Below are 14,479 nucleotides of genomic sequence, written 5' to 3' on the forward strand. Positions count from 1 at the left end.
GCGCTAGCAGTGTTGAAAGCATCACCTCTTGCCTGTAGTCTTAGCTGACTGGGGCTCATCACACTCCTTGGCCAGGAAATATTCCAGTGTGACAACATCCGCTCATTTCTGTCCTCATCAAGAATTCTTCGGAGTGCTGGGATCATATGAGGGCACCCACAGGCCCTCCTGTGGGATCCTACAGGATCCTGGAAACTCCCTGCTTCTTCCAGAGCTTCAGGCATGGCCACAGAGGGTTCTTCTCTTTCTCCTCCCTCAGACACTGACAAGAGGAGTGCGGCTGCATTGGCCTCCACTGCAGAGCATGCAGACTCAGAAGAATAGGAGCTTTCTGAATCTTCTTCTGTATCTACATGTGATGCAGACAGAGGCTCCAGGAGAGATGCTGAACACACAGCGTGTGCCTCATCAGATGGGGCAAGAGATGCAACCTGCAGGGTGCCAGATGACTCTCCTGCCGTTTCTATCCCAGCACTCTCTCCTAGTTCTTGCTGCGAATCCTGGACTAGAACATCCCTAGCTGGGGAATCATCAGAGGCAGAGGAGCATTCAGTGTTGGAAGAGGTTGAGTTCTCCTCATCTTCAGGATTAGTTGCTGGCAAGGGCTCGAGGTGTCCTTCAGGCTCAAGGTCTACAGTCAGAGAAGCTGCACATACAGTGCCTGCCTCAACAGGTAAGGCAAGAGATGCGCTGCACAGGTTGCCAGATGACTGTCCCGTGGATTCCTTCTCAGCAGCCTCTTCCAGCTCCTGCAGCTCAACCTGCACTCCAGCATCACTGGTTCGGGAACCACCAGGGGCAGGAATCTGTCCCTCAGCCCTGGATGTCACAGAGCATACGCCCAGTCTTCCCTGAGCAGTGCCGGCAGCGCTGGCACCGTCTGCTGCCGCTCGGGGCACGAGAAGCCTGGGCACGCTCACAGGGTTTGTCCAGCCGGTGTTGCGACTGGACACCTGAGGTCTTCGGGGAAGTCTTGGGAGTCTGACGCTTCTAATGCCGATGGTGCATTCTCTGCCTCGCGCAGCAGGTGCGCAGGCTGCTGCACCAGAACGCCGGGGTGCAGCTGCCGGCATCCCTGGCCGCCTTAAGTGAGGCAGCAAGGATGGCTGAGGCTGTCTCCGTTGCCCGCCGGCACTGCTGCGGGTCACCGACAGCGTGAACTGCCACCCGCCCGCCTGCAAGAGAAGCCGAGGAGAAACACCAGGTGAGCGCGGTCCGTCCCGCTCCCGCCCCACGGAGCACCGAGGGCAGCGCTCATGTGGGCGGTCCCCGCGCCACGCGGGAAGACGTTCGGCCTCGCCTCCCTCGGGCTCCCTACCTGTGCGCGGCGGCTCCCGGAGGCCCGCGAGCTCTCCGGGCCGGGCAGCGGCGGCAGATGGACGCCGTGGAGGGACGAGCCCGGGCTCCGGCTGCCCGGCGGCACCGCTCGCGGCGCCGTGCGGCCCACCTGTGGGGAGAAGGAGGCGTGAGATGGAGGTGGCCAGGTCGCCACCGGCGGCCCGGCCGAGCCCGGCCCCGCTGCTCTCCGCCTGCCTCACCTGGCGGCGTTCCTGCACGCGTGGCAGCCCTGCGTTGGGCTGGGAGTCGTCCTTCTCGCGCTTCTCGCTCATCTCCGCGTCCTCGCACAGAGGCACAGGGAAGCACCCAGGAGCTGCTGCCTCCTCACGGAGCCGCTGTCCTGAGAGTGAGCGGCACTCCCTCCAGGGGACGCTGACCCCTCAAGGCAGCCCCGCGTCACAACGGCCTTCGGGTTCGATGCCGGCCCGCGTCACAAAGCCCTGGCGGTTACGACAGCCCACTGTGACAGCCCTCCGCACGTGCCTGGCAGCCGGCTGCCTGTGACTCAGCGTGGTCCTGATGACGGGCCACGAGCGGTGAGTGGCAGCATGTCGGGGACAGATGGCTATAGGCAAGGGACAGGGCAAGCACTGGGCAATGCCTTGCATGCTCCCCGCCACCACAGCTAGTTGAACTCAGTTGTTCCTTTCTGTGATGTCTCTCCACCCAGTTGTGGACATATCTGGGCCATCTCCTGACGTTCTGTGCTCCTCCTGTGGACTCTGCAGAAACCTGTGAGGCAAGAGCAAATCCACAGCTCTGTAGGTTCCTGGCCAGCAACACTCCACAAGTTCCATGTTATCTTCTGGCTTGTCAGACATGCCCTTCACATGAAGGCAAGCCAAGTGTTATGGAGAGGATGTCCACCTTTGTGCATGGAACTGGATGGAAAGTAGATATGACCAGGCATCTCCTCACAGTGCACACTCCAGCGTAGCTCCTGGAGTCTGTGCCTTCATTTCACACCTGGTACTGACCACATGGATATTTCTCACCTCGTGCTGATGGCCTTTTACGCTCTTTTGCGTGCAGATGAATGTTCCTCCGGTCTGAGATGTGCAACCAGAGGGGAAGCTGAAGGCACGGTCTTTGCCTCAGCAGATGAAGCATCTGATATGCTTGGTGGGACACTGACTGCTTCAGCAGCATCTTGAGATTGTCTTTCTTCCTCTACAGCCTGCAAGTATAGAGTTTATTAGAGTAAAAACTACAGGGTAAGGGCAGCTGTCAGTGCAGTGTCTCTGGCATCCAGTTGGCTGTGATCTGTGCCAGCAGCATTGGCATCTTGGTCTGTCATCTGTGGTCTGTCCCTGCGCATCGTGCACTCTTAATATACCGAGTACGGGAAGGACCAGAGGCAGGAAACTGGCCATCAGCCCTCGCTGTTGTGATGGAGATACCTTGCATGCCCTGAGCAGTGTTGGCAGCACTGGCACCATCATCAGCTGCTTGGGGCTAAGAAGCCTGGGCTTGCTCGTTCTGTATGCCCTGGACCCATTCCAGCAGGACAACATCTGTTCCTTCCTTGCCCCATCACGGATCCCCAGTTTGCTGGGTGAACTGGAAGATATCCATAGGCCTCCCAGTAGATCTCTCTGGGATCTCACAGCGTTTGTGGTTCTCCCAGAGCTTGTATGGAGAACCCAGACATGGCCACAGCTGTTTGTTCTCTTCCCCCTCCCTCACATGCTGTCGGCGCACTAGCCTCCTCTGGACAGTGTGCAGTCTTGGGAGAAGTTGAGTGTTTTGCACCTCTGGTGACTGAGGCAGACAGACTCAAGTTGCCCTGCAGGCCCTGGGCCTGAGTCCAGAAGAGAAGCTGAACGCGCTGTTTCTGCCTCTTCAGATGGGGCAAGACCTGTGCAACAACAAATCACCAGAAACTGTCCTGCAGTTTCTCCCTCAGTGGGCTCTTCCAGCTCTTGCTGCACAGCCTGCACGCTTATGTCTGAGGTCTGGGAATCACCAGATACCAGAAACTGGCCCTCAGCATTCGCTGTTGTGGTAGAGATGCCAAGCGTGCCCTGAGCAGTGCCGGAAGTGTTGGCATCATCATCTGCTGCTTGGGATCTCCAGTGCCCTGGCCCTTTCACGCTGTTTGGCCAGGACACATTCCATCTGGACAACATCTGGTCCTTTTTCTCCTCATCACGAATTCTGCGGATTGCTGGGATCGTGGCAGAATATCCACAGGCCATCCTGGTGATTTCTCTGGGATCTTGTCTCTTTGGAATAAGTGCAGCCTTGGAAGAAGCTGAATTTTCCACATCTTCAGGCACAGATGGGACAGAGTCTCCTTGTTTGCTCTTTGCCATGACGTGCCTCCCCTTCTGAGCCCTTCTTTGCAGATGGGGAATGTGGTGTAGAGGCTGCACCAGTGCCTCGGGTGCCCTCCCGAGCATCTGTCCAAGCCATGGGGATCTTACCAGCATTAGTGGCTTGCACCTGGGCAGTTGTTGCTGGTGCTCCCAGGCTGCTGGTGCATGCACCATGCCCCGGTACTGCCAGCTGCACGCCAACTCTTGGGCTTCTGGCTGCAGCGCACAGGGTACCCTTGCTTGGCTCTAGCGTGCAGAGGCATGAGAACAGTTAGAGTCTTTGAGGGCTGGCGCCCTGCTCTCAGATCTCACTGCCAGGTCTTGGACATGCAAGGTTCCCTGAAGGACCTGGAGAAACTTCTGGGAGTCTGCCGCCTCTAATGCCTATGGCACGTGCTCTGCCTCTTGCAGCAGGTGCGCAGGTTGCTGCTTGCAGAGCAAGCAGCTTATGGGCATTAGAAGATGCTGCTGCATGCTGGGGGTGCAGCTGCCGGCATCCCTGCTCACCTTAAGTGAGGCAGCAAGGATGGCTGAGGCTGTCTCCTTTGCCCGCAGGCACTGCTGCGGGTCACTGACAGCGTGAACTCCCACCTGCCTGCAAGAGAAGCCGAGTTAGAAACACCAAGTGAGCGCGGTCCTTCCAGCTCACGCCCCACAGAACGCTCAGCCACGGGCATCTGCTGCCCGGCTCCCCATAGCCAAACCGGCAGAGGACGGTCCCCATATGGCAGCCCCCACGGCCCTACTGTGGCAGCTCTGCTCACATGCCTGGGCAGCTGGCTGGCTGCGGCTCAGCCTCATCCTGATGACAGCTGGCCACCAGCAGCAAGTTGCAGTGTGTGATGCGGCAGTGGCTCCTGTGGAGGACAGAGAGCTGTAGGCAGGGGGCAGATACCTGTAGGCTAGGGGCAGGGCAAGCACCAGGCAAGGCCCTACCTGCCTCCAGTCACCACAGCTTTCCCCTGGGAGAGGTGGCCTTGGCACAGCAGTACTCTGTACACAGAGCTGCTCACTGGGCTGGTTGGGGTCGGCAGGCCCTCACTGGGATGTCTCTTCACTTGGGGACATACCTTGGCTTGCTCATGCTATGCAGCCAGGATGTGTTCCTACTGGACAACAATATCCTCCCCCCTGCTTCCCGCCATGTCCTATCACTACACTTGCAATAAGTTTATTCACCTGAAGTTTCTAAACTCCCTTGAAATATCGGAAGTTCACAATGAGGTCTCCCTGCAGCCTTCCCTTTTCTGGGCTGAACAATCCTGGAAAACGCATGTATATGTATATATATGCGTATGTATGTATGTGTATATACATGCATATTTACAAAACAAGTGATTTCTTCCCCCCCACCAAGTTACGCGCAGCCTGTCCCTGAGCAGTGTCTGCCCCCTCCCTGGCCAGATCCGCACGGTTTTATTTGCTTTTGTATGATGTCATATGGTGTGAGTGCCCCTTCCTGTTCCTTGTCCCCTCCCAGCCCCCTCGCTGGCAGGACAGTAGGAGAAGCTGAGGAACAGAAACATCCTTGGCTCTGTACATCATGGCTCAGCAACAACCAAAGCTCTGATGCGCTATCGGCATTCTTCTCCTAAAGCCAAAACATGGCATCACACCAGACACTGTTAAGAAAATCAGCTTCTTAATTTTAGTCTAGACAGATCAACAGGAGGAAAGGAAGATTTGCTTTTCCAGAATAAGCAACAGAGGAAAGGTCAAGAACAAGTGAAGAAACAAACAAGCTAAAGCTATCAACCATTTCCAAAAACATTTTGATGAATTAAAACCTACACCACCGAAAACACGTGACTTGAGTCTAACTTCATTTCTGCTCTGAAAAAATCACTCTGTCTTTTTCTAGTTCCTTCTTAAGTTTCTTGTTTTATTGTACCCTGCTCTCAGCCTTAAACTCATTTATTCTCACTAACAAGGAAGGACATGTTAAGGAAGTAAAGGTTGGGGGCACCTTGGGTTGTAGTGACCACGAGATGGTGGAGTTCAAGATCCAGAGTGGAAGAAGCAAGGTAAAAAGTAGGATTGCTACCCTGGACTTCAGGAGAGCCAACACTGGTCTCTTCCGGGACCTGCTTGGAGCTATCCCGTGGGCTAGGTGTTAGAAGGTAAGGGGGCCTTTGAGAGCTGGTCAGCATTTAAACAGCGCTACTTCCAAGCTCAGGATCAGTACATCCATCTGACTACGAAATCGGGAAGGGGTGGCAGGAGACCTGTGTGGATGAGCAAGGAGCTCATGCACAAACTCAAAGGGAAGAAGAAGGTCCATGAATGTGGAAAAAGGGTCTGACCACTTGGGAATAATATAGGAATGTTGTCATGGCCTGCAGGGATGTGATGAGGAAAGCTAAAGCCACCTGGAATTGAATCTGCCTAAAGTGATAACGGATAATAAAAAAGGCTTTTTAAAGTAAGTTAACAGCAAAAGGAAGACTAGGGAGAACGAGGGTCCCCTACTAAGTGAGGGGGGTGTTCTTGTAACAGGGGGATGCTGAGAAGGCAGAGTTACTGAATACCTCCTTTGCTTCTGTCTTCAGTGAAAAGGCTCTCCCTCTGGAATCCCAGACCCTGGAGGTTAGTGAGAGGCTCTGGGGAATGGGAGACTTCCCTTTAGTCAGGGAAGAGGTGGTCCGTGAGCTCCTAGGTGACACTGAGTTCCATAAATCCATGGGGCCTGATGGGTTGCATCCACAGGTGCTGAGGGAGCTGGCGGAAGTGATTGCTGAACCGCTCTCTCCATCATCTTAGAGAGGTCTTGGAGAATGGGGGAGGTCCCTGAAGACTGGAGGATAGCCAGTGTCACTCCAGTCTTCAAAAAGGGCAGGAAGGATGATCCAGGTAGTTATAGGCCAGTCAGCCTCACCTCTGTCCCTGGAAAGGTGATGGAACAGGTTGTGCTGGATGCCATCTCCAAACAATTGGAAGAAAAGGAGGTTATCAGGAGTAGCCATCATGGGTTCACCAGGGGGAAGTCATGCTCAACCAACGTGGTAGCCTTCTATGACATTGTCACTGGCTGGGTGGGGAGAGGGCGGTAGATGTAGTCTACCTTGATTTCAGCATGGCATTTGATACTCTTTCCCACAGCATCCTTATAACAAAGCTGAGGAAGTGTGGGCTAGATGAGTGGACGGTGAAGTTTGAGAGCTTGCTGGATGGCAGAGCTCAGAGCATTGTCATTGGTGGTGCAAAGTCTGTTTGGAAACCTGTAACTAGCGGCGTTCCCCTGGGGCTGGTGCTGAGTCTGGTCTTGTTCAACACCTTCATCAATGACCTTGACAAGGGGATAGTGACCACCCTCAGCAAGTTTGCTGGTGATACGAAGCTGGGAGGATTGGCTGACATGCCTGAAGGCTGTGCTGCCATTCAGTGAGACCTGGACAGGCTGGAGAGCTGGGCAGTAAGAAACCGGATGAGGTTTAACAAATGCAAGTGAGGAGTCTTGCACCTAGGGAGAAATAATTGCATGCACCGGTACAGGCTGGGGGAAGACCTGCTGGAGAGGAGCTCTGCTGAGAGGGACCTGGGCGTCCTGGTGGACGACAGGTTGGCCATGAGCCAGCAGTGTGCCCTTGTAGCCAAACAGGCCAATGGCATTCTGGGGTGCATTAAAAAGAGCGTGTCCAGCAGGTTGAGGGAGATGATCCTCCTCATCTACTCTGCCTGGTGAGGCCTCATCTGGAATACTGTATCTAGTTCTGGGCTGCTCAGTACAAAGAAGACAGGGATCTCTTGGAAAGAGTCCAGCGGAGGGCCACAGAGATGGTGAAGGGCCCAGAGCATCTCCCCTATGAGGAGAGACTAAGTGAACTGGGTCTGTTTAGCCTTGAGTTAAGAATGCTGAGAGGGGGTTTGATCCAGGTCTATAAATACCTGAGATGTGGGGTCATAGTTGTGATGCTGGTCCCCTTTCGGTAGTGTGCGGGGACAGGACTAGGGGTAATGGGAAGAAACTACAGCATAGGAAGTTCTGCACGAAGAACGAAGAAGTGTGGAAGAACTTCTTTATGGTGAGGGTGACAGAGCACTGGAACAGGCTGCCCAGGGAGGTGGTGGACTCTCCTCTGGAGATATTCAAGACCCGACTGGATGCCTACATGTGCAACGTGGTGTAGGGAGCCTGCTTTGGCAGGGGGATTGGACTCGATGATCTCTAGAAGTCCCTTGCAACCCCTACAATTCTGTGATTCTGTGATTCTGTGAGATGTGGATCCTCTGGGGGACAGATGGCCATAGGTATGGGACAGGACGGGCACTGTATTCTGAAAATGTCAAGGGACTTCTCCTGGTGTGGAAGCCTAATGGGAAGTGGGAGACTTATAGGCACCTGGATGCCAACACTGCCCCTTCAGCAACAGCTGTCCCAAATGTTTCAGAATTGATTGCTGCTCTACAGAAACAGGCTCCTGCCTTTCTGGCTGCTCTTGATGTCTAAGACAGGTTTCTTATTGTCCCCTTGAGGAAGGCGGAGGACAGTCAGTTTGCATTTACTTGGAGGGACTGCAGTGCACATTCAGCTGATTACCCCAGGGGTACAAACACTCACCCACTCTGGTGCTCAGAGCATAGGCACGGAGGATGGAGAAGGTTATGTTGGACCACGGTGTCCGGGTTTGTCCCTATGCTGATGACATCCTCATATGGGGGAATGATGTCTTTGTGGGAATACCCAAGACTACACAGTGTGGCACCTGAGGAGCCCCGATCCAGCTGGGACACTCTTGGTGTCCTCTAGCCAGGGCTTCAGAGACCTTCAACCCTTTCATCACAGGCCACCTCACACACACAGCAGCTCAGCCAGCTCACACTTTGCAAGCGAGAAATCACCGTGCCTTGCACGCCCACGCTCTCTGCACTTGCTGCCATCACTGACACGGGGATCCACTGCTCCATTCTCTGATCCCAGTAGCTGCACAGAGACCAAACGTGCACAGACCAGACAGCACTCAGCCAGGATAGGGTTAAGGGATAAGGTTTAATCAGATTTCTACATATACAGGATTGGGTGTTTCATCTCTGGGAGCTATTCTACAACTACAGGACAAGGGGAAATGGACTTAAGATGAAAGAGGGTAAATTTAGGTTGGATGTTAGGGGGAAGTTCTTTACTAGGAGCGTTGTGAGGCCCTGGAACAGGCTGCCCAGGGAGGTTGTGGATGCCCCGTCCTTGGAGGTGTTCAAGGCCAGGTTGGATGGGGCCCTGGGCAACCTGATCTAGTAATTGTGGAAGGTTGGTGGCCCTGCCAGGCGGGGGGGTTGGAACTTCATGATCCTTGGGGTCCCTTCCAACCCAGGTCATTCTTTGATTCTGTGATTTAGTTTTTTGTCTCCTGGAGCTGCCTGGTGTTTGCAGCCTCCTGCCTTTCCTCTTGCTGTCCCCTGATGCAGCAGCAGCAGCAGCTGCAAACTCTGCACAGAGCCCGAAGTGCCATCCTGATGACAGCTGGCATCTGTCGGCGAGCCGCTGCGTGTGGTGCGGCAGCGGTACCTGTGGGGGACAGAGAGTTGTAGGCAAGGGGCAGAGGCACGGCCCTGCCTGCCACCCACCACCATGGAATTTCCCTGGGAGGACTGCACTGCATGTGGCAGGGCACGGAATGCCGCCAGGCTCCGTGCCACTTGGTGGGCCACCTGAGCTCGGTAGGCCCCTCCCTGGGATGGCTTTCTGCCCGGGGACATACCTGGATCATCCTCCAGTGGATCTCTGAAGGACACAGACTTCTCTGTATCTCTTCTGCCCTCTGCAGAAACCTGTGTGGGGACAGCAAAACCACAGCCCTGTAGGCTCCTGCGCAGCAACATTCCAGATGCCAGGGCCCCATGGAAGAAGGATACCTCCCTCCTGGCTTGTCAAACATGCCCCTGGCTTGAGGGAGATGTTATGGAGGGGATGTCCACCCTTGTGCACAGAAGATGGCTTGAAAGGGGACAGCACCAGGCATCGCCCCACAGTGTACACTCTGGCATAGCTCCTGCCTGTGCTCTGATTTCACACCTGGTGCTGACCAAGTGCACTTTCCTCACCTTCTGTTCATCGCCTGTAGTTTCTGGTCCTTCGCATGCATCCACAGGGGAAATTGAAGGCGTGGTCTTGACTTCATCAGATGAGGAACCTGAAATGCTTGGTGGTACACTTACTTCTCCCTCACACTCTGGCAGGAAGAAGGGTGTTTCACTGGCCACCTCTTCGTCCTCAGGAACTGATGCAGGGAAAGGCTCAAGCAGTCCTGCAGGCCCATGACCTGCGTCCAGAACAGAAGCTGAATGCCCTGTTTCTGCACTGTCCTGTGCTGCTTCGGGCATGCTCCTGTTTGGCCAGCAGATGTTCCAGGTGGACAAGATCTGTTCCTTCCTCACGTCAACAGAAATTCTCAAGGTTGCTGGGTGTACTGGAGAACGCCCATAGGCCTCAATGCTGATCTCTATGGGATCTTGCAATTTTGGTGCTCCTCCCAGAGCTTGTGTGGATGATTCTGGAACAGTCATTGCTGCTGCTTCTTTTTCTTCTTCCTCACATGCTGACAGCAGTGGTTCTGTGTTGGCCTCCTCTAAACAGTGCTCAGTCTCAAAAGAATCTGACTTATCCAGATCTGCTGGCACCGATGCATGCAGAGGCTCAAGGTATCCTGAAGGCCCAGAAGCTGCATCCAGAACAGAAGCTGAACACACCTTTTCTGCATCAACAGATGCGGCAAGACACGCACTCTGCAGGTCACCACATGACTGTCCTGCAGTTTCTGTCTCAGCAATCTCTTCCACATCATGCTGTGCATCCCGCACTCCAGCATCCCAGGACTGGAACATCAGGGCAGGAAACCAGCCCTCCACCCTCGATGTTGTGGTACAGAGGTTCAGCATTCCCTGGGCAGTGTCAGTGGCATCAGCACTGTCTTCGGTTGCTTGAGACCTCAGCAGCCTGGGCATGGTCATGCTGTTTGGCTGGAATGCGTTCGAACTGGACAGCATCTGTTCCTTCTTTGCTTCATCCCGGATTCTCCGGATTGCTGGATGAACTGGAGGACATCCATACTCCTTCCCACACACCTCTCTGGAATCTTGTAATCTCTGTGCTTCTCCCAGAGATTGGTTGGAGAACTCAGGCATGGGTTCTGCCACGTTGCTCTCCTCTGGAAAGCATTCAGCCTTGGAAGAAGTTGAGTTCTCCCCATCTTCAGGATTGGTTGCTGGGAAGGGCTCGAGGTGTCCTTCAGGCTCAAGGTCTGCAGTCAGAGAAGCTGCACATACAGTGTCTGCCTCAACAGATAAGGCAAGAGATGCGCTCCACAGGTTGCCAGATGACCGTCCCGTGGACTCCTTCTGAGCAGCATCTTCCAGCTCCTGCAGCTCAACCTGCACTCCAGCATCGCTGGTTTGGGAACCACCGGGGGCAGGAATCTGTCCCTCAGCCCTGGATGTCACAGAGCATACGCCCAGTCTTCCCTGAGCAGAGCCAGCAGCGCTGGCACCGTCTGCTGCCGCTCGGGGCACGAGAAGCCTGGGCACGCTCACAGGGTTTGTCCAGCCGGTGTTGCGACTGGACACCTGAGGTCTTCGGGGAAGTGTTGGGAGTCTGACGCTTCTAATGCCGCTGGTGCATTCTCTGCCTCGCGCAGCAGGTGCGCAGGCTGCTGCTTGCAGAGCAGGCAGCTTACAGACATTAGAACGCCGGGGTGCAGCTGCCGGCATCCCTGGCCGCCTTAAGTGAGGCAGCAAGGATGGCTGAGGCTGTCTCCGTTGCCCGCCGGCACTGCTGCGGCTCACCGACAGCGTGAACTGCCACCCGCCCGCCTGCAAGAGAAGCCGAGGAGAAACACCAGGTGAGCGCGGTCCGTCCCGCTCCCGCCCCACGGAGCACCGAGGGCAGCGCTCATGTGGGCGGTCCCCGCGCCACGCGGGAAGACGTTCGGCCTCGCCTCCCTCGGGCTCCCTACCTGTGCGCGGCGGCTCCCGGAGGCCCGCGAGCTCTCCGGGCCGGGCAGCGGCGGCAGATGGACGCCGTGGAGGGACGAGCCCGGGCTCCGGCTGCCCGGCGGCACCGCTCGCGGCGCCGTGCGGCCCACCTGTGGGGAGAAGGAGGCGTGAGATGGAGGTGGCCAGGTCGCCACCGGCGGCCCGGCCGAGCCCGGCCCCGCTGCTCTCCGCCTGCCTCACCTGGCGGCGTTCCTGCACGCGTGGCAGCCCTGCGTTGGGCTGGGAGTCGTCCTTCTCGCGCTTCTCGCTCATCTCCGCGTCCTCGCACAGAGGCACAGGGAAGCACCCAGGAGCTGCTGCCTCCTCACGGAGCCGCTGTCCTGAGAGTGAGCGGCACTCCCTCCAGGGGACGCTGACCCCTCAAGGCAGCCCTGCGTCACAACGGCCTTCGGGTTCGATGCCGGCCCGCGTCACAAAGCCCCGGCGCGGGGCTCCCCTCGGGCATCTCCACGGCCGCCACCGGACCTTTCCCAGCGGCGCCATCGCTGTCGCTGACGGGCTCGCCCTCGGCTGCGCTGGGGCCGTGGAACCGGCTGGAAGCGGCCGCGTCCGGCACGGAGCGGCCCCTGTCCTCGTCTCGTTGCCCAGCCTGGCCAAGTACCCCCGGCCCAAGCGGCTCGTCCGCACCTCAGCCCTTTCTTCGTGTTGCAGTTCTCCAGGACCCGTTTAGAGCACGGATCTGTCGCGCTCTGTGGAGGAGCCTGTGCTGGAGTAGATGGATGTGGCCTGAAGGACTGAGGCTGCAATCCGTGGAGAGCCACCTGAGGAGCAAAGTGCTGGACGCAGCTTATTTCTCTAGAGATGAGCACACTGTGGAGCAAGAGTTGTGGTGGGAGCTGCACCTCATAATGAGACTCATGATGGAGCAGTCTGTGCCAGAATAACTTTTCTCCTTGGCTTGAATCCAGATTGATTCTTGACAAACTGCAGTCTGTGTGAAGTCCTCATAGGATCACTTTGGGAAGGAGTGCATCCCAGAGGAGGGGCTTCATGCTGGAGCTGGGGACAAGGTGAATGAACCAGCTGCAGAGTTGAAGCTTCATTATGTGTCCACAATACCTAATTTCCCAGTTCCTGCAGTCAGTTTATTTCTTAAACAGCTCATGGCTGCCCCAAGGCACATAAATTTCAGGATATGTTTCGGAGTAGACCTTTGCCTAATTAGCTATCAACTTGGGGACTTAAAAGGAATGTGAATTATTTAGGCCACTGTTGAATAAAGAGGTTATGAGCTAAGTTTTGTCAAAATACTGAGAAACAGCTTCTCACATCAATTGCATTTTCACAGAATCACACAGAATCACAGAATGGCTTGGGTTGGAAGAGACCTCAAGGATCATGAATCTCCAACCTCCCCCACCACAGACAGGGCCACCAGCCTCCATGTTTAATACCAGACCAGGCTGCCCAGAGCCCCATCAGACACCTTGTACACGTCTAGAGATGGGGCATCCGCAGCCTCTCTGAGCAGCTGTTCCAGCACCTCACCACTCTAGTAGCAAAGACCTTCCCTCACATCCAACCTAAATCTTCCCTCCTTCAACTCCTGGCTTGTCAAACATGCCCCTGGCTTGAAATGCAATCCTCTTCAGCTTGCAGCATTTAATTGGTGTCACAGATGGGGTCCCCATTCAGAAGGTGCTAATTGACAAGTGAAACAAGACTGGGACCCAGGAATGCACAGGCTTGAACTGATTGAAAGTTCCTCCCTCCTACTTCCTCCGTGTTGTGGTACTTCCTGCTGAGCAGGGCAGCAAAACCACAGCAGATGGGTGAACTCATGAGTAGCCGGTACTGTGTTGAACTAAAGTTGATTAAAAGTTCCTCCCTTTTCATGTCATAGGTACTCTCCCCTGAGTGGGGCAATGAAACCTGAGTAGCTGATACTAAGCACGGAAGGAGGGATGGGCAATTCTAATAGCCTGGAGCGTATTTTGAAAATGTTGTGGGACTTCAGTTCTTGTCTTGCTCTGCTGGGGCTTGACTGGGCAAGACATAATTGGTAGAACCCACAGGCAATATGTGAATGGGCAGCAGACTTAAGGGCAGAATGGAAATATTACTGAAGAAAAGGGAAAGCATCAGTTTGTGCAGTACTCGGGGCAGTGCTGGTCACAGCTCCGGAGTGCCGTGGGCAGCAATGATTCTCAGGAGCCAGCATTACCTCCTCCTTGCAGGAGACAGTAGGAAAACTACAAGAGCAGCTGGTTGAGGAGCAGCAGCAGTCTCAGTAACTGGAAGTGCTGATGAAGTGCTTGGGGAAGGAAAAGGAGGGGCCTTCTGCCTCAGCTCTATCCCAGCACCCAACTAGCACAGGCTCAGGATAGGCTCAGAAAATTCATCCCTCCAGGCTAGTGAGACCTCAAATTAAGGTGGAATACAACTGTGATGAGGAGCACAGGGGACATCAGCTGACCATTACAAGCAAGGAAACAATGTACTCACTGGAGAAGTATAACAGGAATGCTAAGCAGATGGAGACAGAATATGTGTAGAGTTTCCCTATTGGGGGGGGAACTGTGTACTGTTAAGTGAGAAGGCAGAAGGTTTCTTCCTAACCACCAGGAACAATCAAGCCCCACAACCCCTGTCCCAGAGGGCAGCTTATTGGGCAGGAAGAACCATGAGTAAAAGGCCTTGAGCTGGGGATTTCCAGGTCCATTATGAGTGACCAAACCAGCAAGGATTTAGAAATTCTTTTCCACAACTGGAAGGGCAAACCAGGCAAGACTCTCCCTCCGTCTGCTCCCTAGGAGCAGACCCTACACATCAAAACCACATCAGAGCTAACTCCTTCTGCTTTCCCCTCGTGAGTTACGTTCAATCCAGGGACTGGAGTG

The 14,479-nt window shown here is 55.2% G+C and overlaps 2 protein-coding genes across 2 annotated transcripts; both read right to left on the bottom strand.

The window, feature by feature from the left end:
- Nucleotides 1-2,350: 2,350 nt before the first annotated feature.
- LOC146758943 (uncharacterized) lies at nucleotides 2,351-4,542 on the bottom strand. The gene is given in 7 exon segments (XM_085511949.1): nucleotides 2,351-2,515; nucleotides 3,216-3,650; nucleotides 3,652-3,886; nucleotides 3,888-3,929; nucleotides 3,931-4,001; nucleotides 4,003-4,137; nucleotides 4,139-4,542. Coding segments are annotated over 7 exon segments (1,098 nt in total). The 5' UTR covers nucleotides 4,154-4,542.
- Nucleotides 4,543-8,624: 4,082 nt separating this feature from the next.
- LOC146758944 (uncharacterized) lies at nucleotides 8,625-11,891 on the bottom strand. Its single transcript, XM_085511950.1, has 2 exons — nucleotides 9,350-11,891; nucleotides 8,625-9,156 (listed from the first exon to the last, which is right to left on the bottom strand). Exon 1 carries the CDS (start codon nucleotides 11,889-11,891, stop codon nucleotides 9,519-9,521), a length of 2,373 nt encoding a protein of 790 aa, XP_085368076.1. The 3' UTR covers nucleotides 8,625-9,156; nucleotides 9,350-9,518.
- Nucleotides 11,892-14,479: the final 2,588 nt, after the last annotated feature.

Source organism: Coturnix japonica, chromosome 11, assembly GCF_054131305.1.
Source record: "Coturnix japonica strain WE chromosome 11, WE-NBRP24, whole genome shotgun sequence".
Taxonomy (NCBI): Eukaryota; Metazoa; Chordata; class Aves; order Galliformes; family Phasianidae; genus Coturnix; species Coturnix japonica.